General features: G+C 33.8%; 1 protein-coding gene and 1 non-coding gene across 2 annotated transcripts in view; both read left to right on the forward strand.

Annotated features, from left to right (window-relative positions):
• Positions 1 to 25,634, forward strand: part of LOC149780264 (rotatin-like) — a 118,296-nt gene extending 92,662 nt beyond the window's left edge. Inside the window, exons 19-25 of the mRNA XM_089936360.1 lie at positions 342 to 439; positions 2,033 to 2,153; positions 4,056 to 4,152; positions 6,283 to 6,333; positions 6,742 to 6,939; positions 8,362 to 8,583; positions 25,400 to 25,634. Of these exons, the coding sequence (XP_089792486.1) occupies positions 342 to 439; positions 2,033 to 2,153; positions 4,056 to 4,152; positions 6,283 to 6,333; positions 6,742 to 6,939; positions 8,362 to 8,583; positions 25,400 to 25,634 (1,022 nt within the window). The remainder of the gene's footprint in view (positions 1 to 341; positions 440 to 2,032; positions 2,154 to 4,055; positions 4,153 to 6,282; positions 6,334 to 6,741; positions 6,940 to 8,361; positions 8,584 to 25,399) is intronic.
• Positions 21,866 to 21,938, forward strand: Trnat-ugu (transfer RNA threonine (anticodon UGU)). Its single transcript has one exon. It is a non-coding gene; the product is annotated as a tRNA-Thr (tRNA).
• Positions 25,635 to 26,591: the final 957 nt, after the last annotated feature.

Raw genomic sequence — 26,591 nt, forward strand, 5'->3', positions numbered from 1 at the left:
GAAGCATGTAAATTATATGTAATTTATGTTAAAAGTTTAGGAATTTCTGACATAAGACAGGGAAGTTCAGTGTAAGATAAATAGACAGCTGTTAGAGAGCAATATAAATATCACACCAGACAAACAACATACCATAGTTTAATATGAAAGACAGGGAATGTTACTATTTATGTGTGTAATTCTTGAGGTATATTCCATTTCAGTTTGATAATTGCATTATTTTTATATTTAAGCTAGGAATATTTCATGACAGGAACTTCTTAACTATTCTGTGGTCCTGTTTAACCTAGTTTTGTAAAACATTGTGAATGATATATTGCTTTATTTTTCTATTTCAAAAGACCCCACCCTGCACACAGCCTTCAGACGTGATGGAGGGCTTGAAAAAATAATGGAGCACATTCAGTTAGGAATCCAGAAGGATGGTGATAGCACTACAGTAAGTCTGTTTGAGTTTATTATTATATTTTGGAGGAAGGCACACACACATGCATGCACAGACATTCACACTCACACACACATACACACGGAAAGAAAATCGTTGGTTCCAAAATGCATGGTATACATTTAACTCCTTTACTACCTCTTTTTCTGAAGCAACATTGCTGAGTAATACTAACTGAAAAAAATAGATCATTAATGAGTCTAAAACCGTTTGCCTAATGAATCCTGTAATGTTTATTAATATTAACAAAGTACTCTTATCACATAAGCGCTTGATTTATTGATCAATAGCCATAATCAAGCTCTTGCTTCAAGACTTTGCAATTGAGGAATGAGATGCTTTCATTGATTATCTAATTATTAAAAAAAAATTACCAGATATTCTTGGAAGGTTTGTGCAACAGTGGGTATGCAGTTTTTGATATTTGGTCATAATGTCTTTGTCATTACACGCAGGTCTAATGTGGCAAACTGTGCCATTTTCATTAATTACAATCATAACATTGAAAAAATTGTCAAAACGTGATATGTGGATAATGAAGATAAACAGTTGTAAGTTTTATGTTTATTTATTAAAAGTTTTTTATCATACACATTCGCTGAAACATAATAAGCGGGTTTCATAAATACACCTCTCTGTCAATAACTTGCACATATTGGGGTACAGAAAACATAGGCTGTGGCATAAGTGAGGGTGTCATTCATTGATGGTCCTCTGAAGAACAAAAAAATGGATGGACATTGACACTGAGGTAGGGGAGTTCAAAAGGTTAGATATTTGTTTAATAATTGTCTTGGGAATATTATTGTCAGTAAATAACCGTTTATGATGAAGTTCTTTGCTTTTCTGATAAATTGCCTTTATTTTCAATATATCAAATCTCTGGATGATTGTTTAAAACTGCTCCTGGTTGTTTCAACATAGATCACATGTGTATATTAAGTAGAAACAGCTTATATTACATTACTGCTGTTTGCATGTGACTGTGGATACATTATAGTGCTATTGTATATTACATTACTGCTGTTTGCATGTGACTGTGGATACATTATAGTGCTATTGTATATTACATTACTGCTGGATACATTATAGTGCTATTGTATATTACATTACTGCTGTTTGCATTTGACTGTGGATACATTATAGTGCTGTTGTATATTACATTACTGCTGTTTGCATGTGACTGTGGATACATTATAGTGCTATTGTATATTACATTACTGCTGTTTGCATGTGACTGTGGATACATTATAGTGCTATTGTATATTACATTACTGCTGTTTGCATGTGACTGTGGATACATTATAGTGCTGTTGTAGATTCAGAATAAAACGAGATTTTAAAAAAAAATTGAAATTCTTTTTTAATTGTTCTTTTGTAAAAGACCTATATTGAGGCCGTGAGCACTGAACTTGTTATCCAAGAGTTCTGGGTTTGATACCAGCCCAGGCAGGCCTGGTTTGGCAGCCTTGGTGTTTCTTTGGTTAAGGGTTTAAACTATGATTTCCTCAAATTGATGTAATCAGTTTTGTGTTGAAATTGTGTAAAACAAACCCACCATTTAATGTTGATGTTTTTTTTCTTCAGAATAACTATGTTCCCTACCTGCCAGCTTGTGTGACGATCCTGCGACACCTGATTCACCATGACTACTCTCAGAGGCACAAGTTTGCTCATGATTCCAAGATATACTACACATTACTGAGAGGTAAGAGTATTACAAGCCCTGTGTTGTACTCAGATTTTTAAATTCACTGCTCACAAAGCTGGGGAATTATACTGGAGTCAGCTTGCCTGTCTGTGTGTAATACATTTGTTTACTTGATAACTCCTGAATCATATTTCTTCATGAAATAATTTAATTTCCATTTCCAAATTCTAAATTAGAGTGTGATAAGAGTGGTTGAATTGTCTTCTTGACATCTATTATCTTTTAAACAAGGTGCTCAAAAGTCCCATAATAGGTGTAAACACAGAGTATATCATCTGTATTTGCTAATATTCCTGGTCCAACTGCAATAATACAGACACTTATCTGTCATCACATGATGCACCAGTAGATCAGAGTCTATATTGTTTGTTCGACTGATTACTCATGACAAATTGCATAAACCTCCAATTTATGCAACTGGATCTGGTTCCATGTCATTTGCATTTTGATCCAACTTATGTGTGAGTATATGTGGTAGCCATGCAGTTAAAATTTAGTTTTTTGATACAGATATAATAGTTTAAAAATCCTAAATATTTAAATTTATTATATGCTCATTTTTTCCTCTGTTAACTTTACATTGTCAGAATCATTCAGTATTTTACAATATTGCACTCGCATGCACTTCATATTGCACTCATAAACGAACTATTTTCTATTGTAAACAAACAATGGATGTTAAATACCAGCACTTTTGATTTGTAAACAAATCATGTACACTCACATAGATGGGGTTTTACATTTCATAAAATTGCTGGGCCTGTACAAATAACATGCAAGTGACAAGGCATAAACTGTCTTCTTTAGCTCCTATTAAGAATGGCAAAAATATACTTACAGTTTTACATCCTTAATTTCCTCAAAATGTACTTTCTTAGTTCTGCAAATCCGAATTTTGTGAGCCATATGATGGGTTCTCAAGCTTGATTACACATTTTGAAATTGTACTGTAATTTTGACTATATTCCAAGTGTAATTACATCCTCCTTACTGCACTCAAAATGAAATAAACATTATATTCCATAGTGTCTTTTTGATAATTGCAATTGAAAGACTTCATATTTTTCCCACATTATATTTTCAAACATTCAGTGACAGAACAGAATCACACTTGCAGATTTCAACACGCTGCTCCGTTGCTGCTGAAATCTGATGTACTTCATGTATAATTGGCACAGATAAAATCCAGTCCATAATCACAAAATTTCATAGAAATGACAAAAATACCAAAATCTATTCATTCCAGATCAAATGGAAAAGTTATTGCAATGCACATTCATTCACAGTATGACTCCAAATTTTAATTTTAAGTACACCAAAATGCCATTTTCTTTCAAAAGTTATGTCTAGCGCATGACTAAGTTCAAATTTATCTGGGCAGAGTTATGTGCACATCAGTAATGTTGTTGTGTATTGATGAATCTGCACTTGTGTATTTAGTTTGGAATATGGCATACATTCAGTTACTTTGTTTCATATAGTGTATTTTTGTTTACATAATTATGCCTTAGCAAGAATAAGAAAATGTTACTGCATTTGTATGGGAATATATGAACTTGTTTTGTTGGATGGATGTGCTTCACTCCCAAGGTTGTGCAGTATTCCGTCCAAAAACTCATTCATATTTTCCCATACAAATGCAGTAACCTATAATTACTTAAAAGAAAAGTTCTTGAATTAAAGATTTAATACGAGTTACATGCTTAAAAAGATTAGAAATTTCGAGGCCAAAACTTGACAGGCTGTTGAATGTTGTCAGTTCTTGCTACAAATGAATAAAAAGGAGCAGAGTAAAAAATATGGTTTTAATCAGATTGCACATGACAGTTGTTGTGTTGAAAAATAAATGTGGTAATAATTTATGGCAGACTCAACAAAATACCTGAATCTTTATTTCAGTTGCTCTTTTAAACAGTAAAGATCAGAGAACCTGCTATGAGATCTCCCATATCTTCATGCTGCTTCTCTTTGATGAGTTGGCAAAATTTGACAAAGGGTGAGTTGTACTTTCATTCTGTAACTCTGAATTTGTTTGTTTTCAGGGCTGTGCAAAGAAGGAAATTTTCATTGGTACTTAAATTTGTGTGAATGAGTTACTATTGTTTTCACAAGTAGATTACTGTTTATTCATCATTGCAAGCCATGGGTAAAAATCCCCTACACTATTTTGTCACTTGTGGCTGTTTGCATATTTCTTTGTACATGAATATGCATAAACCTGCTTACTGAGTAATCACTGCTGAGTAAGAAAAATGTACACATTTTTATATATCTACTATAAGGCAAAGTGTATTATGTTGTTATGTTTTTGTCCATCTGTACATAAAATGTATGTTATCAAGTTTGCTTCAGCTTGATATTTTGAGTTTTCCAGCATAATCATTTATCATTGTTGGTGATGGCTTAGACTTGGGCTAAGGAAAAACCCAGTCACTTTCAAGGTTTATAGCTCAGAGACTATGTTCACTGTAACTGTAATCAGAAAAATAATTTCTGCACAGTAGCTTAGTAGCTCAAGTTCTCTACCATGTACATTACCACACTTTGTTGATAGTTTGCACCTAGATTAGATAAGAACACTGAATTTGGGGGTCAAAGGTCATGGTCACTGCATCTGAAATAAGAAAAATGTTTTGCACATAATAATTTGATGTTTGCCATCATCAACAGTTACCAAACGTTGCACTTGGTTTTGTTATGAGTCTCAATATGCTCTTAAAATAAGCAACAAAAGAGTGAAGACAACAAGCTTTGTAAAATTTAACAAATATGTGTTGTGATGTGATTTGGATTTTTAACATAGCTTTAACAATATTTCAGTCATATTGCTACGATGTCTGCAATGTGGCAGTTTATAGCACTGGGGCATCATGTCGCAGACATTTAGCATGATTTCCCACCCAGTCACATTATACTGACACCAGGCTGACCAGTCCTAACACTAACCTCTTAATGCTGAACGCCAATTGAGGAAGCTGTTAGTACCATTTTTTCTCATTGATATGACTTGGCCTGGGATCGAACCCTCGATCTCCTGCATCCGAGGTGGATGCTTTAACCACTAGGCCACTGGAGCAGTATTTAACAAATAATTAATTCCCTAGAATACACAGTGAAAAATAAGAAGAAAAAAAACTTAATGGTAATCCAAAAATATTCCAAGAATTATAAACACAAGTCCTATCAGTGAAAAGTTCTGAGTGAATCTCAGTTCAAATCCTGATGAAATTCAAGATGGAAGACAACAACATTTTTAATAACCTACAAAATGCAGATGTGTCAACAGTTTCTTGTTGAATCACAGAAAATATTATTCCAGTTTTTAATTCAGTATAAATTCTAGTGAATGTCTTTGTCCAAGAATTTTCAAAGCACTTTAATATTTCCAGGGAAAACAATCACTTGAATTCAATAAATTGAGGAAAAATAAAATTCAGCCCAAACTGGTCACAACATAATACAACTTAACGTTACAATGTTTTAAGCCCAACTGGCTAGCTTTTATTGAAACATCAGTTTTATGACTGAGACAGATGCAAAAACAGATTCTTCTGGAAAAAATAGAACTTTGTTACCAATTGGCACATGATAAAATATCACATAGTCCAGGTATGATGTTGACTCAACTTAATGACTCTTACTCTGAGAAAGATTTTTAAAAAAATTAAAAATGGTTGGTTACCAAAACTGTCACTGATTTTAGAACAAGGTCAGCAACTAGTTACAAAGTTTCATGACGCTATTATTAGTTGTTTACATCAATGAAATAAAAACAAAAAAAAAACAGAATTGAACTCAGTTTTGGATGAGATCAAGTCCAGTAAACAGTGCTACACTACAATAACATGTAATGGAATTAAAAAAATTTAACAAACAAACAATGTAAAATAAATATACATAACAGGTTGCACTTAGGGTAAGAAAAAACCCCATGTCTTTTGTAGTCAAATAAATGGTTAAAGAAAGAATGTGGTTTCAGCACAGAAATTTCAGCTGTATCCATAGAGGACTATTTATGATGGGGCTGGCATATAATGTGCTGTTAATCATAAACTTGTTATTAAAACTAATCAATGAACGTGTGAGTATGCAAGAACCAATTATTAGATTCTTAATTTGCTTTCAGGGGAGGCAATCATTCAACACCATTTTCTATCCCAGCTGTCTTAAAGAAAAGGTAAGATTTATTCAGCAAATTATCATATGTTGCAGTACAGTGTCATTGCCGTACAGTTGTATGTAAGGTATCTTTGAAAATAGGAGCATGATAGCTCCATACAGAAATGATTCTGGTGCACACAAAAATTGTTTGTTACTCTATCACAGATAAATTATTTTGGCAAAAATGTTCATTATTCTGAAGTTTTATTTTACAGACTTATTAGAGGGTAAATATCAGCTTATGAATAGAATTATGGTACTATCAGTTTTTATACAATATGAGATGACAGAATTTCACTTAAAAGTACATTTTTTTCAGCTGTTCTCAAAAATGTATATATTGTCCAGGTTTAAAAAATCTAAAAATAATTTACTCTCCTGTACTTTGTATAATAAAATTCACCAGAGAACCAAATTGTTTTAGGTACAGGCTACCCTTTAGACCCTCATTTCATCAGGAAACTAGTCCCCATAAACTTCCATCACAACCACAGCCAGACCCTCTCCTTCATGGTGCCCCTGCAGAGATGCTCAGAATGACCTGGAACATTGCATGGCATAATGGCATGGACAAAATGCTTGCATTTCTGGTACAGAGCAAAGCAAATGAGGCTGTTAATGAGTAAGTACACTTAGTTTAATCATTTACATCTCTTATGGTGTCAGACTTCCAATAATTAATTTACCTAAAGCATGTATAATTTGTGAAGTACCAAAATAACTAGAACCATGCATACTCCTTAGCATAATATTTTCATTTAAACTGATGTTTTTCTCTTGAAAATTTACCATATTAATAGAGATATAATGTTGGTAGAAATGTGAAAATATCCTGAAAATTAGCTGACAAAATGATGAAGTTATTACAAATTTAATTTATATATGTCATGCTGTAGAAACTGTGCAGGTGTCTGACTGTCAATATGGCCCATGCCCTCTGAGTCAGACATATTTAGGACTTTGGTTATGGTTTTGTCAGTTGTGATTTGTCAGTAATGCATACAAGTACTTATACGGCTCAGTGCTGTGCCCCTCAACATTTGGTTGGAATATTAGTAGAATTTTAATTGTTTAGCTGATGTCATTCACTTACAGTGGCATGTCTTTGATTTGTTGATTAAGAGTGTTTGTAATTCTTTCTACTGCCACACACCTGTCTAAAAAGGACAATGAATTTGGATTTCCATTTTTCATAAAGAACCACATTCAAAGATGATAAACCAGGAAGACTGTAAAAATTAAAATTTAGGCATTGCTCTAAAACTTAAACCTTTTTGTTTGAACTTGTTAAAAAGATTTATGTGATATAGGAACTCCAAAATTTAAGAATTTTGAACCAACTTTATTTTCACATTACTGCTTAGAGGACCATTAGGTATGACTTTTCTGTTAATTCTTCTTTTAATTATTGATGATTTGCACATTGAGAATGTGGCTTTGCCAGAAAAAAAGATGAAGTTGATGAGAATTGGGTGTACCACACATTACACAACAAATGGGATTGAATTACTTGTAATTCTGACAAAAAGTTCTTGGATATACATTATTTATCTTTCAAAAACATGAACATCAACAGGACATTGTGCGAGTAACATTTTATTTCAAAGAAATGTTTGAAGTTTTTGAAACACTGCAAAGTTCTTTGCTATTGTAAATCTTAAAAAAACAATGTACCTAATGTGCCAGTTTGCATGTGGTTCAATAAAAATGACAATTTTATTTTTAAATTTACAAATCATTAATAAGTAGCTGATTTTACCATTTTTTATATTGTCTTACAATTGCAGAAAGTAAATTATGAATATGAAAGTGATTTGTTTGGTTCCTTCGCTAGGTTAACATAGGATCAGTTCATTGTTCTTTCTATGCAGAAAGTAAACACCCCAAAGCAACTGAAGGTAACCAGTTTAGGCTCTTTAGTTAAGAACAGAAGGATCTTAATTAGCCTTCAAAGATGTCTGAGAGTGCTTAAGTTACAGAACAGCTTTTACTGCCCCTTTATTTATCACACATTTCATACAACCTGACACAACTCCTTTTCCAGATTTTTGCCAAAGTTAAAGCTGAATCCAACAGATAAGATTATTCTCCTAGCCAGTCACACCAAACAGGGGCTCCAAAATGGAATTTATCAAATCACCAATGCAACCTCACACAAGTCAGTTTCAGCTGCGGTCACAAGACTGCTGAGCCACATTGTGGCCCTGTACGATACAAAGGAGACTGATGTGTTCAACACTTTAGACTGGTGTAGTGCTCTCGGGAGGTAAGTGACCACATATCACCACTCCACTGCAAGATTTCATATGGGAAATCATCTCTACATGAAGGACACCTTTTTGTAGAGATTGTTTCCATAAATTGACACACACACACACACACACACACAGACAAATCAACACTGAAATCTCAATCATCCAAACTTCCCTTAAGTTGAACTATGTTGGTTTAAATAGTATTTGTAAACATCATCAAATAAATACATAAGTATCATACCAAGAGATATAGCTGATTGAGCAAGATGCTTTACAGGCTCTCTCCTTAACTAGGATTTTTACTTAGATTCACTGAAACATGTGCTTCATACCAATAGACTAAATATAAAAATATTGGCCTCAGTGAGGGTGGGGGGGTAAGTGACTCTTAACTTCAAACCTGACGGTGTATGTGTTGTACCTAAAGATAGCAAAATAATATAAAGAACTTGAGAGGACTTAAGAAAGCTGGAAAAAATCAGTTGCTGTCATGAAATCATGGATCTTGCAAAATGTTTCTTTGCTTGCCTTACAAATTTGCTCGGGATTTCCTGTTAGTAGCAGATTTCTAGTAACAGTATATTGGCTACATGGAAACTTGACTATAGCACGACGGTCTTGGTCCACAGAATGTCATTGTTCTATGAAATGTATCATGGGAAATAGAAACAAATCAGTCAGCTGAAGGAAAGGATGGATGTATATTCCTAGGCTCTTCATGGAGGGGAGATGGTTTGGTAGGAGTGGGCACAGAACTGCATGCTTGAATGGTGCAATTTACCAACCTAAACTGATATATATATATTGAATGAGAAATAGTGAAAAATAGAGTGGTTATATATTTAATATTTGGTTTTATGGAGATAACCATACATTGGTACATGTATCACATGGATGCTAGAGTAGCTAAAAACATGTAGTCACAAACCAATCTCATTAATAATTGCATTAAAATATGTACATAGAACATGATTTTTAGTAATTTCAACTTTGATCATGATGTGTCTGAATTCAGTATGAAAACTTGATCCAAGAGAAATATATGGAAAGATGTAGCACAATTTCAGTTAAGTGTCAGGGATCCTAAATTCAGCACATATACTAGACAGGACTAAATGCTAAAGTGACTGTTGGCTAACTTGACATGTTGTGGATGTCTATAATTATCCCGTGCAGTTTTCCCAAACACTACAGCCACAAGACAAAAATAACGTAAAAGCTTATCATCTGGTCTTAGCAAAAGCTTATAATTGAATTATTAATGCAGGGTGTGTACTATAGACATTAAATCAGTCTCTCACACTGTGTGTTATTGTGTGTCAATGTGTCACCACATATCCTACCTTTAGAACAAAACGTATGTAGCATGAACCCTAATTTAAAGGAAAGATAAAATATACTAGCAATAACAAACAACTTTTATTATCAAATTTTAGCACTTTTTTGGGAGAACTTTATCAAATAAAACTTTACCATCAGACTTGACTGGAAAAGTACATCATTTAAGAAATCTTTAATTTTGATTTAGTATTCTGCTTGTTTTCATTTGATAATTTAGTTTTCAGAAACAGTTGAGTGGTATAAAAATACTGTTATTGGGTGAAAGTTTATAATAGTTTTCTAAAGAAGAAAATGTTTTAATAAATAATTTGTTTAAATGAAACTAAAGCAACAGCAAATGACGATCTAAAATGGATTCATTTTTTGGTATATTTAATAATCACATTTATAAATGTTTTCTTTTTTGTTATAACCTGTATGAATCTTTTGAATGTTGTAATATAAAATGTCACAAATATCTGGCTACCTCATTCATTTTCTGGAATAAACGTCTGTCAAGAGCCATTTTAATTCTGAGATCCCAGTTCAGCATGTATGCATGTGTACATACATCAAGATCAATAAGTGGCATACGTATGCATGTGTACATGCATCATGATCAATAAGTGGCATACGTATGCATGTGTACATGCATCAAGATCAATAAGTGGCATACGTATGCATGTGTACATGCATCACGATCAATAAGTGGCATACGTATGCATGTGTACATGCATCAGGATCAATAAGTGGCATACGTATGCATGTGTACATGCATCAAGATCAATAAGTGGCATACGTATGCATGTGTACATGCATCAAGATCAATAAGTGGCATACGTATGCATGTGTACATGCATCAAGATCAATAAGTGGCATACGTATGCATGTGTACATGCATCAGGATCAATAAGTGGCATACGTATGCATGTGTACATGCATCAGGATCAATAAGTGGCATACGTATGCATGTGTACATGCATCAAGATCAATAAGTGGCATACGTATGCATGTGTACATGCATCAGTATCAATAAGTGGCATACGTATGCATGTGTACATGCATCAAGATCAATAAGCGGCATACGTATGCATGTGTACATGCATCAAGATCAATAAGTGGCATACGTATGCATGTGTACATGCATCAAGATCAATAAGTGGCATATGTATGCATGTGTACATGCATCAAGATCAATAAGTGGCATACGTATGCATGTGTACATGCATCAAGATCAATAAGTGGCATACGTATGCATGTGTACATGCATCAAGATCAATAAGTGGCATGCGTATGCATGTGTACATGCATCAAGATCAATAAGTGACATACGTATGCATGTGTACATACATCAAGATCAATAAGTGACATACGTATGCATGTGTACATGCATCAAGATCAATAAGTGGCATATGTATGCATTTCAAACCTCTAGAGTAGTATCTGCTACATTTTGAATAATCTGTGTAATTCCTTGCTAAAATTTAAATTTTTTAAATATATGTACTACATGTTTATGTAAATGTTTGAAATAGTATTCAGTGGTAGACTTTTTGTTTTTTGAAGAACTGGTTACATTTCATCTGCCCCCTGCTGCTGTCATGTTTTACACTAAGCAAAGTCAAGCATATTCCACAGCTGAAGAATTCTGACTTATTCGACATTCCGAGTCTCCATCCATTTTCTTGCAGTCACTAAATCTTGGATTGTTCTAGTACTTTCAATAGTTGGTCATCAGACTCACTTTTCACAGGTTTGGTGCTTTCATCATCTGTATCATCTCCAGCTTCAATGGTTGTCTTTTTTTCCCTAATACTTTCGATAATTTCTGAGTTCGAAGCATGTTCTCCAACTGGATTGCTAATATTGTAAGTCAGCCATTCATATGCAGTTTCCCTTGATTGCAGTAATACCCCAAATGCCCTATCAGCCTTAGCCACATCTTTTTCCAGTTTCAGTCTCATTGTTTCACTGACGTTACCATTATACTCTCAGATGGAAAATGCCATTTCCAGTTCCTTCACCCAGCATTTTTCAATGTTCATGGATATTATAACATCCCATGATTTAATCAAAAGGTACATCATCTTTCAAATTTAGATTCCAGGCTCTCCTTAACTGAAGTTTTGTCAGTGGTAATCTGTTTTATATGTTTTCGTGAGTACTTTATCTTAAATACAGCAATGGCACACTAATTAAACAGCTGAATCCTGGAAATGATGTGTGTAGGGAGCAGGGCTGGTGAGAGGCAAAATGGCACTCTGTGTGAAACAGATATTAGCTAGATGAGGTAGCCAGAAAAGCCATGGGAGAAAGTTGTCAGATTCTTCCACTTTTCCCTAGAAGAGAGGGTCCTGACCCTAGGGACTTGCACCCTCTCCTGCCATATCTTCTTAAAGACAATCCAGTTGGAACCCAATTAGCCATTTTTCAGATTTTTTGTCAGCCATCATCGACAATGTATGGGTCCTTTTGACCATAAGAGGAAGGCTTCTAGCTTCAGTTCTGGAAACATCTTCCTCTTTCATGGACCCAATGATCTTCCACCAGTCCAATCTGGTGCGCTTAAAGGAAGAGGTCAAGAAAGTGAAGAAAAACAACTCTCTGGCCTTTTGTTCCTGGCAGAAAGTTTTTGACTCTTAAGTAACCTTTCCATCTTAAACAAATTCTTGAGGGAAGACTGCTTCAAGATGGAGATGACTTCTGCTATCATGAATGTTATGAGTGGTTGCAACTGGGCAGTCTCCATTAAACGTCAGGGTGCATATCTTCACATCCACACCTTCTCTCCGCACAGAAAATACCACAAGTTTTGCCTCATCTGCCTTATCCTCTTTTGGCTTTGCCTCCATCCCAAGGACCTTTACTTGGGTCATGGGGGCAGTAGCTGCTCACCTGAGGTTCTTAGTGATTCCCATCCTCAAGTACTTTGATGACTATTTGATGTACAGTGTCCTTAGACAATGGCTTCTGAAAATATGTGTCCTTCTTGATTTTATCCTAAACCTGTAGAAGTCAGAAAAATCTCTTGTCAGGACTTTGTCTGTGTGGGGATGGATTTCTTCACAAGCCTTGGGCCAGTTAATGTTACTCAGGACAGGGTCAACAAGATCCATTCTCTCATAATGGCTGTCATGAGCAAGTCATTGATGGCTTGCCTTTACCTTTTGCTCTAGGGGATGCTGAGATTGGCAGCAGACATGTTTTTCTAGAAAGACTTCACTTGCATCCACTCCAGTTCTTGCTTTTATCAAACTGGTGGCCATAAAGAGATCCTATATCAGCTAGGATCTACCTGGTAGCCAATTTTCACTTTCATCTGTGTGGATGGTTAAGTTGGCATTGTCTTATGACTGGAGCACCAATCCATTCCACCAACCTGCAGCTCCCATAACCCCATTCATTTCTGTACACTGATGCTTCAGATTCATAGATGGACATTCACCTGGAGCGAGAAGGCATGATTCTTCATGGTTCTTGGTCCCAGGAAGAAATGACCCATGAGTTAATAAGGATCATTCTGAGTCCACCATATTGACTGGTGTAGAAGAGTCAATCCAAGGGTGGCTGTGTGAGCTTCACAGAACAGTCTCTTCATATGTCAGTAGAAGAGTCCCTTTTTAGGCTGGACTTCTTTCATTGAGACTGAGCACATCTCCTCAGTTCCAGTTCAGAGGATCTGGACAATGGACACTATAAATCTAAAGTGGGGTCAACTGTTCAGATACATCCTCTCACCTTTCAGATTGATGCAACAGGTGCTCCTGCCAATAAGGAATTTTACTAGTCATTATTTGTCTAATCTGGGTAGTCTCCATTTGGCCCTGATGGTTTTGTTTCAGCAGTGTAGATGATCACAGGATATTACTACTGAAGAGAGGCATAATATTGCATACTATTGGAGGATAAATCAAGATCAGCCCACATATTTGTATCCTTCACACTTGGTTCATCTCAGGCAATCAAATTACCAGAGCCAGTTTTTGAGCAAGGTTGCCAAATGCATCATCAAGGCTTGGAGACTGGCCATTTCTAAGGTCTACAATGCAAAATGAAGAATTGTATGTAATTGGTGCAGTAGGAAACTTCTTAATTCTTAATCTTAGCTGTCCACCTTTGGATGCAGTTGTAGAATTTCTTTTCTTTCTTTTTGAGGAGAAAGAATGCTTGGTGACCACTATTAAGGGCATTACAGCTGCTCTTTCTAACAACCAAGTTCTGTAGGGGTCCTGCATTTGGGTTGGAACCTTTTCTTTCTGATCTAATCAGGTATTTTGAGCTTCAGAGACCAATATCCTACTCATTAATGCCTTAATGTAATCTTGCATGCATCCTTTTGGGATGTGTCAAAATCCCCATGTGAAAATGTCTTCAAAAAATGTTACCCTCCAGACAGTTTTCCTGCTTTCTTTGGCATCAGTGAGGAGGAGGTGTGAGCTTCATCAGTTGTCTGTTGAAAAGGATTGCATAAGGTTCAAGGAGTTCCATTCCAGTGTCTCCTTTTTGCCAACCTGGGTTTTGGCTATGAATCAGTTACCTTCCACATTCTACTGAGATTTACATCTCAGTCATATCTGTTCTGGGAATGACTAAGAGAGACTTATTTGCCTAGTTAAAACCTTATGGTTTTATTTACCTTCCCGTAACTGAGAAGGAAAGCTTGGGAGTATCTCTTCCTGTGTATTCAAGGTTCCTCTGATATTTTGACATCCTATCTTTTTGGTGGATTGGCCTTACTATCAAGAGTTTATCGATGCCTCACTGAGAGTGACCTTTTCTTTATGAGAATCAAATCCCATAAAGCTAGGGCTGTCACTACTTCTTGGGTTTATTTGAATCACTCTTCTTTTGGCTAATTGTATGATATCTGTGTTTTGGCAGTCTCACACTATCTTTTTCTTATTTTACCTTCGATCTTCGGCAGCATAAATTTTTTTTCTTTGTGCCAGATAGTAATGGCACAAAAACTGTTTTAACCTTCTATCAGATTATAGAAGAGATCTCTTCTACAACAAGGGTATGTAACAAAGTGTTATGACCATTTATGGAGGCCCTATGCATCCCTCCTTAAAAGCAATTTCACCGGTGTAATAGCAGCAGATATTTTCTTTATACTGTATTATTGCTACTTATATATATATAAATACATACACACATACATACATACATACATACATACATACATACACACACACACACACACACATATACTTGGACATTTTTACAGGGTAATTAAATATTTGTTAAAAATTTTCATATGTTGAACATTGAATTGTGCGATATAAATTATAGATATAGAAACATAGGTCACCAGCCTTATTTCTTGAGCTTGAAGCCTTGAACTTGAAGCCTTAAACTTGAAGCCTCGAACTTGAAGCCTTGAACTTGAAGCCTTGAACTTAGCCAAAACAGGAATGTTATCTTCATTGAAGTTATTCAGATGTTTTAAGATTTACAATTAGTGTTGCTCCTAGGATGTAGCAGTGTTGTTTTTTTTTTTAAATTTCCCTATGGCAAGTTTTAGTTAAATATTTTTAGTCAAACATTTGATTAATTGTGAAAATCTTGTATAAACCAATTAATAAAAATTAATAACTAAATAACAAGCTTGAACTCCATCGAATAAGACAAGACAGTAACTTTCATTGAATAGTGAACAATATCATTTACAAAAACACACTGATCAGTCTACTTGCTTACTTTTTTTTATAAATTACTCTTATATATTTAAGTTCTGGAGTGAGAGTATTTATTTTGCAACAGAAAATAATTGACAGAATTATTGCATTTTTCATAATGGAGCATATTTTTACATTTCTTAATAAATGAACATGATTAAATGGAAGACAAATCTCGCTTGTCATTTATATTTATATCCCTCCCTTTCTGATTGGTTCCATTATCTGTATGAATCATATTTTTTTGTTATGATGTTAAATGGCTTACCACATGTAAAAATTATTGCTGTCATGCTTTTAGTTACCATAATCATGCAAGTCTTTTCAGTTATTTAAATATTTATAAATGATTTTGTTTACATTTCTGTATTTGATTAATAATTGCTTAATATCTTCAAAGACTTCAAAGAGACAACATTATGGCTTTTTGTCCAGCATCCATAATGATGGTATTTTTTGTATTCATCTGTAGAATTATCATGTCTGTAAAGAACATATGGCCCTGACCCTTGTTTTATGGTGCTTTACAGCTTGTATAAGACATGATAATATATTTAATTAGTCACTATCACGCAGTTCAAAAGTTTATCTTTGTATTGTATTTCATACTTGGTACAGAAAAGAGATTTTCTGATACATTGTAGTATCTCATTTGGATATTTCATTAATGCAACTGAAAAATTAAATCACACATGGTGAAGTAATTAATTATCTCATGCAAACAGTGAGATCAAGACATAATAGATAATACCATAGTAACCCTGTATTCTTTAAACTTTTAACATGCACCTTGCTTTTAAACTTCAAACTTGAAAGCCTTGTACATCACAGATTATCATAGCATGGGAAAGTGTGTATGGGGCACCTGTTTCACAGTGAACTGCTTCTGTGCCTGGTCAGATAATTTTTAATGTTTTGATGTCATCAAAATTTTGCACGCAGTGTGAAGACCAAAAAAAAAATCCATGAAGTTTTAGAATTTTTATTTCACATAAAGTAAAATTGTAAACTGTTTAATTTTTAGACTTTGATCTTTGTTCAAGTTTGATGTGCAAAATAAAATTTAACAAAATAAAGGGCCAGGCTTTATGAGCCTTGACCTTAACAAAAACTCTCACAATCAGCCAAAAATTCCAACTTCTAATTAGCTACTGTCAAAGTCACTGACCATTTAGATGTCGGAGTTTTCGAGTTTTCAAAATCAATAAACTTCACTGTGGTTTTTATCTGTGTTGGTTTGTGGTCACAGTAACAGAAACAAGCAGTATGGTATGAAATGGATTTATATAAAACCCTGTTTGCTGATATATCTGATGAATACCTTGAATGGTGCTAGTTGAATAACTTGGGCTTTTTATAAATATAAAAAAACACACAATTTTTAAAATAGCTTTGTACATAGATACCTTTACCTCAGTATGTGCATGTTTAATGTCTTCCAAAAAGTCTGTATTGTATTGCAGTTTTTGGTGCATTTCGTCGATGAAAATATTCAGTTCTTTTACAGCATGGACAGGGTAGGATGTTGCTATATTGCCAAATACAACATAATTTGTCCAAAGTTTTGTAGATGGTGTGTATTGCTTTGTGTAACATATCTGGTCAGGTAATTCTGCTCTGATATATAATACGTTTATACTTGTCATGTCCAGCTGCAAATACCACAGACCCAAATCTGTCATTGCATAATGCACTGGATGATCACAGCATATATTATTTCTTCTACTGATTAATTCTTACAAACTGCATAGACCCAGATCTGCCATTGCATTATGTGATGCCAGATCTGCAGCTGTGCAGTTGCAGGTGGATATGCAAGTATGTAGACGGTCCACTATTTAAGGTACATGCAACTACGCATCCATGAAAACTGAATCTTCAAAATCGGTATATCTAAATGCTATGAAAGGTGACGGTGTAAAACTTATTCTGATATCAACTGTATTTGGTTAATTTGTGGTTGTTCTTTGTGATTGAAGACTTTTAAAATGCTTTAAATTTAACATGGCAAGTATTTTGTCCAGGAAAATGCATGGACGGTTGTGTAAATTGTTGCCATGCATTTTTTGAATGAAATTTGAAATAACTTTTCATAATCTGGTCATTTCTTTAGTGTACAATGAGATTCTAATTTATGTTGTTCAAGGTCTTATTGACGAGTTTTTTGTCTTTTACAGTGGGGTTTCGTTTTATCTTTTTGGAAATACAGTTAAAGTCAGCTTCATATTTTTCAACATTATTTCTTTTTTTGTGTTTGTGATGCCATTCTTTACCCAGCTAGGGCATTGATTGCATTATAGTTGCCTTCTCGTGTTTTTATATGTGCCATTTTGTTGTTTAACTATGATGTCTTTTTGGCTGCACTTTATTTATTCTCTCAGGTTTCAAGATCAATGCAAATTAATATGCTGTACATGCTGTAACTCCTTCAGTTTATAATGTACTCTCTTTTCCACATCTCTTACATTCTTGAATCTCATTAATCAGTCAAAAACAATAAGTTTCCACACTCCTTGATATCACTATCAGTGTATTGTGCCTCCATCAATTATTTTAATGGAATAATGTTTTCAACTGATTCCCAACTGTTACATGAATCAATTACATTATTGACTACAACACATTTACTGTTTATACAGAATCTGGCTTCTTTGTTAGATTGGGTTGGTTGATATCAGTGTGTGTATTTTCTCTCTATTTTCTGCTATCTTTTTTTCTGGCCTGTTTGAAATGTAATCAGCTTCTTTCTTTTTCGTATTATGCATGTACTTTAGTTTCAATTTGCTCATGAATATGTGTGGGGGGAGGGGGTCTTCCACATAAACACATGTGTAATCATCAAATTATTCCAGTATAAAGAATATGGTTTACGCCTTCCCCAATCAAGTTATTTTCTACAACTTTACAAAATTGGTATCTAGTATTTTTTTCTTTCCAGTTCAAATGGTGATTGTTGGTACCACAATTATAGAATTTTGTCATCTCTATTAATTGTAGTATATATTTTAAAAAAAGCTATATTAATAGCATATTAGCGGGGGTTACATTAAAAAAAGAAATCTATTTTCTGGACACCTTTCTATCAAAATAGATAATACTATTTATATTTACAAGTGTGCCATACTGTACCCATGAATGAGATGGTAATAAATGGTACAGTAAAATATATTTGACACACCATTGTTCAAGAAACCTCATTTCTAAACACCCAACCATTGAATTTATATTTCAAAAATAGTGATTGAGGTTATCAGAATCTGTTAATATAATCTACAAGCCTGCAATACCTATACCTATATGCTTTCTGTGGTAGCAATGATTTCATTATGCATTGACTTGATTCAAAATTACATACATTTTTCAGACTCAAACTCAGACTCAGCTTAACATTCTGACATCTGGTTGGTCATTGAGTTCAAGCTTGAGTATTGTTTGTAATCCTGAAACCTAGATTTATTCACCATAAATCCGCCTCTTTAAATAAAAATAATAACTCTCAAGGAAATTGCCTCTTGAGAAAAGAACACTTTTTGTACTAAAGTAGAAAGGGTGTCCTCATACATGGGTGAGTTTTATTATATATATATATATATATATATATATATATATATATATATATATATATTACCTACAACTTCATACTTCAGTCATTGACCTTTTTTCTCTCTCCACCAAAGCAGTAAAGAGATTTTAAAAAAAATATATATATATATACAAAAGTTATTTTCTCACTAGCAGCAGTGTCTTTCTGGACTTTGCAGCATGCTACAAGATGAGCCATGACTTTGTCCTTTGACCATTGAACACCCATTGCGAGTAGTATTTCATTTCCTCAGTTAAATTTATAGTGAACTCTGATAGCATTATGTTCCTGGAAACAATATATACATCTTTTTAATTTCCAGTGATGACTTTAAACTAATAAACAAAATTTAGTAAATTTTATAAAATTCTAACCATAAAAAAAACACATCACACCATGGTGGGAAAAATATTAAATTGGTGTGGGCCTGAACAATTTGTAATAACTGAAGTATTTATATAAGCAGCAAATTTCTGAGTCAGTTTCAGTCCTGATATCATTGATGTACAAGGAGCAGAGCACAAGATTTCGAACTATTTACCACCACACATTGTTCTTGGAAACATTTTTTAAAAAACAGACTATCCAGTGTAGGATTTGGGTTGAAATTTCACTAAGAAATCATTTACTATTTAACAAATAATGAGGAACAGTGGCAAAAGCTTTTTCAGAGATTGATACAAAAATGTCTTCTTGGTTTCATTTATCTAAACATTAAGCCCAGTCATTAACAGCATAACACAGTTATGTTTTTTGCAGCTGTGTAATTTTTGGAAGCATGTTGTTTATCAGATATGATAGAATATTTATCCAAATAGTTCATGATGTTACAACAGACAATATTCTCAAGCATTTTACAAAGAACACTGGTGAGTGAGATTGGGCAGTAGTTACTGGCCATGGTGCAGTCACCTTTTTTGAACATTACTAGCCATTGCATGATCATCTTTTTTGAACAGAGTGCATATAGTTGCTAGAGACCAAAATCTTTGGTATGTTACAATTACCCAAAGATTGTTGAAAGATGTGTGTTAGTCCTGGTGTCAACTCAGAAGATAATTCCTTAAGTATTTTTTGGATGCATATCGTCTTTACCACAAGCTTTTGAAGGGTTTAAACCATGTAGCAATGTTTGAACTTCTAAACATGTTACTACTGTATTATTCTTTTTAGATACTTTTGGGAAGTTAAATGGTGAAACCCTGTTTCTGAAGTGGCTAAAACACTGTAGAATTGTGTTCAGTGTTTCTTTAATTTCAGCTGCGAAGTGTTTCCATTTGTTCTTAATTTTTCACTGCTGTTATTCTAAATTGCTTCAGCATGATATTTTCTTCTGCAAACTAGTTTTCTGTTGTCTGTAATCCAGAGCATGAAACAACTCATCTAATCAATTTTGAAGGAAAATTTTTCAACTATAATAGTTAGGAAAGTTTTAACAATTTTCCAGTATATTACATGATCCCTCTTTTTTCCCAGATGGTTTAAATAATGAAATTTTGAAAGGCACTAGCTTTACATCTCATTGCATCAAAATTTCCTTTACTCTAAAACAAAAATAATTTTTTGATGGTTTTGTTTTCTGGATGTTTGGATGGTGCATATAGTTGTATAGATATGGTACAGGTTATAACAGCATGGTCACCAAACCGATCATGTGAATAAATGCATGAGAATTTGCCCGGTAAGAGGGTCAGGACTAGGTCTAATACATGAGTTGGAAAGTCGGGCCATTTGATGTGAGCCATGGTTATTCATAATTAGTTTTTCCTCCGAGATATTAAGCATATTCCTTGGCTGTATTTTCTATTTGTCCAATTAAAGTTGTTATTATATATCACATAGAACATGTATATGTGTTTATTTCCGTTTTTATCAGATTTTATTTTTTCTAGCTGTTTTTGTCCCATTCAGTCAGCGTCGTTAAAACTTAGTAACAATACCCCTCCTTCGTATAAGGTTCTAATATTTCTATATGCATAAATTACATTACTCTGGAAATAACATGGGGATGGCGACTGAGGTATCAATTTAAGTTTCCTGTTTAGCCGAATTATATCTGCTTAATCAACAGCCTAAAAGAAAGTAACTCCAACCTGTTACCCCTACTGCTGTTTATATTCATTGATACTAATTTTAGATTTTGTGTAGTCAGTTTATTGTTGTTGTATTTTGGTTTGTATGAGGTATTACTACTTCCTTCTCTGTTTGAGAGTTCACGAGTGACGAGTAATGTTATATATAATAAAATCTTTCAGTAAAGTAATGTTCAACACCATATAACACTATAAAGGAAAAGTACATCTTTTGTTATTATACTGAACACAGGCAACTCTAGTATAGCATGGACAAATCAACACTAATAATATAGAAAAGGAAAATTGGATTTGGGACCTACAATGTAAGACATTGACACTGACAATCTTGCTTGAGTCGACCCAAACAACATAAATAGAAGGGTAGACGTCATACAAGTCACATTATACTGCTAGGGTGAATACTGTAGGTTTGTGATAGCTGTTTACTGCAGAAGTTTAATTTAGATGATTGATTTATTGTGCCATGTAGTCTCATTTCATTGTAAATTGACTCTTTACAATGAATGAGGACCGAGTTCATACATTGAAATACATGCCCAGCTACAACTATATATACAATTACCGAGAAGTGGTTGAGCATCAACTTAGACGGTTTGAGAATCACGTTTGGCTAAGAGCCTCCATAGCTCAGTGGTTAGAGCACTGGTCTTGTAAACCAGGGGTCGTGAGTTCGATCCTCACTGGGGGCTTGCAGACTACATTTTTTTTTTCGTGTTCAAAATATTGAAATATTAATCAGTTACATTTTTTTTATGTATGTAAATATATATGCATAAAATAATTTTAAGTTGTAAATTGGAACACTCAGTAAGAATTTGGAGTAATCTTGTGGGTATTTTGTGAACATGCATAAAAATTTTTACCTCTCAAATTCTATTTGTTTAACATAATTCTATCTTGTATTATATGAAATCATTTTCATTTGTAATCAAAACATCATATTATTATTTTATGCACTTTAATTTCATATTTGTGTGAAACATTGTCATGTCCATGTTGTAAAATGTATATATTGACTTTTTAGCAACATGATGTTTTTTGCATGTAAGTAAGGTAATTTTCAACATTAAAATGCCTAAACATTTATCATTTATCAGATATATGGTGGCTTGGAATTTTCGCAGACGCGTTTTTATATAAAAAAATATGCCTCCCATATGGTGGAGCATATTATTTTATGATGCCAATATGTTCATGTGTTACCAATTTTATTTTGCACCATAACTCATGTTATGCATGATCCACAGTTACCAAACTTTGTGAATGGATTGCACTGGTAGTAAAAAAAAATAACCCTATAGTGTGGGGGGGGGGGGGACAAAGGTCACTGTGGCTGAAAAATGGATTCTGCACAATTAGCCATGTTGTCCACCATCTACAAGTACCAAACTTTTTCAAAGGTGTTTACATGGGATATGGGAAAACCAAACCAGTTTGTCAAGGTCAAGGTCACTGTAATTGAAAGAATAAAAATGTTTTCTGTACAATATCATTAGTTCTAAATCATATTTCTTCAGGATGCCTGCACATATGGTTTGGAAAAAGTCTATTGATTCTGGTGTGAAAAAAAATATCAAAGGCAAAGCTCAATGCAGCTGAAAAACGAAACATGTTTCATTATAATAACATTAGTTCTATACCACAGTCATTGACCAAACTTTATTAGATGACATACATTTAGGGTAAGGAAGAAATCTTCGGATTTTGTGGTTTAATGGCTAATGGTCCATGACAGTGACAAAGAAATAAATCCTGAACATTTTTTATTATCAGCCATATATCTTCACCAAAGTTGGTAGCTGATTTACACATTACACAAGAAAGAAGACTGATATTTGAAATTGCCATTAAAAGTCCACAAAAGCAGAAAAAATATCAGTTTGGGTGTCCAAAGGTCAAATATCAAGGTCAGTAACTGAAAGAAGAAAAATGAATTTTGCATAATAACTGAAGTTTTATGTAATGAAAATTTATGTAACATACCTAGACTAGACTTTTCAGATGGTTTGCACTCTTGGTAAAGAAGAAAACGATTGATTTTGTTTAAAACATCATAGATCAAGTTACTGACAGAAGAAAAATTAGTTTCCATGCAGTAATTTTAGTTCTCCCGAATCAATTCTTACAGGCTGAAGAAATATGATTTTGCATAACAACATTAATTCAGACACCTGGACCAGTCTTTGCAGATGTCTTACACTTTGAATATGGAGGAACCCTATTGGTTTTGAGGTCAAAGGTCAATATCACTGACTAAAAATGGTTTCTACACAACAATTTGAGTATTCTACCATTTTACGAAGATATTTACCAAAGTTGCCAAACTTTGTGGATGCCTTGAGGTAAGAATGATGTCACTTATTTTTGGGGTCAGAAGGTCAAAGTTATTGGCCATAGTAACTGAAAGAAGATAACTGGTTTTCACAGTTATTTGAGTAATCCAACATCTACAGGTACCAATCTTTTTTTTATGACTTGCACATGAGTTATGGAAGAATCTTTTGTTTTGGGATCAAAAGGTCTAACATCAAGGTCATTGTCTTAAAATATCTGATTTTGTCAGATAACTTTTTCTTGAGTAAATTTCTTTACCAAACTTTGTAGATGGCTTGCACTTAGGGAAATGTAAATGAACTTATATTCTGGAGTCTTAAGATCAGGTCATTGTCATGTTAAGTCTAAAAGAAAATAATTTTTTCTGCACATTAAGTTTAGTTCAAGAGTTTTAGTTTAAAAAGAGCTTCCAATACTCTGGTACAGTTGTGTGGAACAAGCTTCCACTACATGTAAAATCTTATGAAAATATTACAGTATTTAAGAAGAGATATGAACATGTATGTGTTTCTAATAGATAATGGAATTTTGTATTTTAATACTTAACATGTTAAAATAAACATTAATTATTGCTATCTTCATATAATGTTCAGTTTTATACTCTCCTTAAGAGGGCCTCAAGGCAGAATAGTCCTTGACTAATGAGTCACCCTCTATAAATAAAGCATTATTATTATTATTATTATTATTATTATTAATAATAATAATAATGGGTCTTCCAAGATGCATTGATTTCCAAAGACCTATCTCTAGTTCTTGGAACATTAAGATTTCTTTATTTCAGACTGCATAGTCATTACATCCAAATTAAAATATAGGTATAAAATAAAAATATTTTAAAGATCAAAGATGATAGACATCTTATGTACAAATATTGTACAGTGTATTATCCTGACCGTTTTCCTGTTCACTGGTGTATTTAGGTAGATTATATTCCTCTACGTATGTATCAATCATGTCAGAATTGTATAAATCAAAACTGTAGAAACTTTTAGTCTAATTAAAATTATGATCCACTTATAATAATTAGATCTGAGAAGCATGGTTTGTGTTAATGTTTCAAATTCTAGGTCCGCTTAGTTTTAATAACCTGTCGATTAATTGTCACATTTCATATTCATCATCATCATCATCATCATTGGCGACTCGGTCTCGAAAGACCATGCGAATAGCGCCCTTGGGGTGTTGCCTGTCTCTGTTGGCAACGTCTGCTGTGGCTGTGCATTTCATATTAGGGAAAGTTATTATTAAATATGTTCATAATGAATTATTTAACTTTCATAAAGGTGAAAGCTGTAATTTGATTGTTGAATTGAAAGGTAGACAGAACATGATCAGGAGTAGTTGTCATTCAGATCTCTGTTATGTCCGATATCTTGAATTTAATCCGATTGTACAAACTCTTGTTGCTGTTATTGTTGTTGTTTGGGTTTGATACCATTTTTCAGTACATGATAGACTATACAAGGCAGTCAGTATAACTGGTGGAGGAAGAACCCAGGAAAATCCTGGTAAGCACCACCAACCCATGGGAAGCTACTGGCAAGCTTTCTCACATACACATATTTACCTGAACCCAAGACATCACCCCACATGGACAGAGGTGAGATGGCAGTGATCATAAAGGTGAGTGCTTTAGACTATGAGTTGATTTTTTCCCCGAACCATTTTGCCCTATCTTCCCACATATGTTTGTATTCTTCTTGGTATTAAAAAGTCAGCATTAGTTTTTCTTCAATTTTTTTTTAAGAGACTGCATATGTTTAATAATATTTACAGATTTTGAAAATAAATAAATTTATATAATCTTTTTCAGATTTGTAAAAGTAACTCCATCCTCAACAGCAGATGAAGTACTGTTACTGGAGATTCTTAGGTTTATTAGCATGGTGCTGAAAATGACCAATCAAACACCAGATAACATCCTGCAGTGGCTTGGGGAAGTGCTTTACCATCCAAAAGGCCCATTGATTGGTCTTCTTCACAGGTCATCAAACAGAATAGAGGGAGCAGATGATACTGAAGATTCATATGTAAATGTAAAAAGGTGAAGATTTTAACTTTATGTCGATCCGACTGGTTTGAAACATGTTCTGACCTCATGTTTGCTTGTAAACAATCATCACTTGCTGCAATAGTGTTTTATACCAGATTATTAGTTCACTGTCAACTCATAATAATTTAATTGTTTTTTTTTTTGTTTCCAATTTTTTTAACATCGCATAAAAATAGAATCAATATTTTTGTTCTATAAATTTGCAGACATTTCAGTATGTAGATAGATGACTCTTTATGTAACAGCTTCATTTTAGCTAATTCTCAGTGGTTCATATTTCTCCTAAACTTGTGCTGGAGATGGAAGAGAGTAGGAGCCAAGAGAAAAAGATTGAACTTGCAGAAGTGACTTTGTAGTTCAGTCTGTAACAAAAAAAGCAGTAAACTGCTGCACCAGTGTACATGCATGCTTCAGAACAAATAAAGAGCAAATTAAATAATTAACTGATTTCCAAAAGGATCTAGTAATCATACTGAGTTCTTCACTAAGTTGGAACCCCAGAAGGTATGGACACTAGAGAACCTAGTGATGCTATGGTGAAAACCCATCAGAAATTCCATCCTTCCGCCACTTCTATAAACATGTATGACACCATAATAATATGGAATTGCAGACTCTTTTAAGGCAAATATTGATGAAATATGCCTTCTGTTTAAAAAGCAGTAGATCTCTACCTTAAGACACCTGTTAAAAAAAACAATCGTGTTAATCTAAAACAGTTTCTTAACCTGCAACAATTTTTGAAGAAATACTTAAAAAAATAAAAACCTTGTAGAAATGTTTATCATAAATATCAAAACTCCACACAGCTTAATTAATCTCCACACTGCATTGCAGGCTATAGCCTGCATACACAAAACACTTGCATTTGGCTCCATTTATTTCCATTCTAAAATATCATTTAATCATCTGACCTTGACCATCATATTGAACAGTTACAGCACCTTTTTGT

This window comes from Sinohyriopsis cumingii, chromosome 16 (genome assembly GCF_028554795.1).
Source record: "Sinohyriopsis cumingii isolate HCF-2022 chromosome 16, ASM2855479v2, whole genome shotgun sequence".
In the NCBI taxonomy this organism is placed as follows: Eukaryota; Metazoa; Mollusca; class Bivalvia; order Unionida; family Unionidae; genus Sinohyriopsis; species Sinohyriopsis cumingii.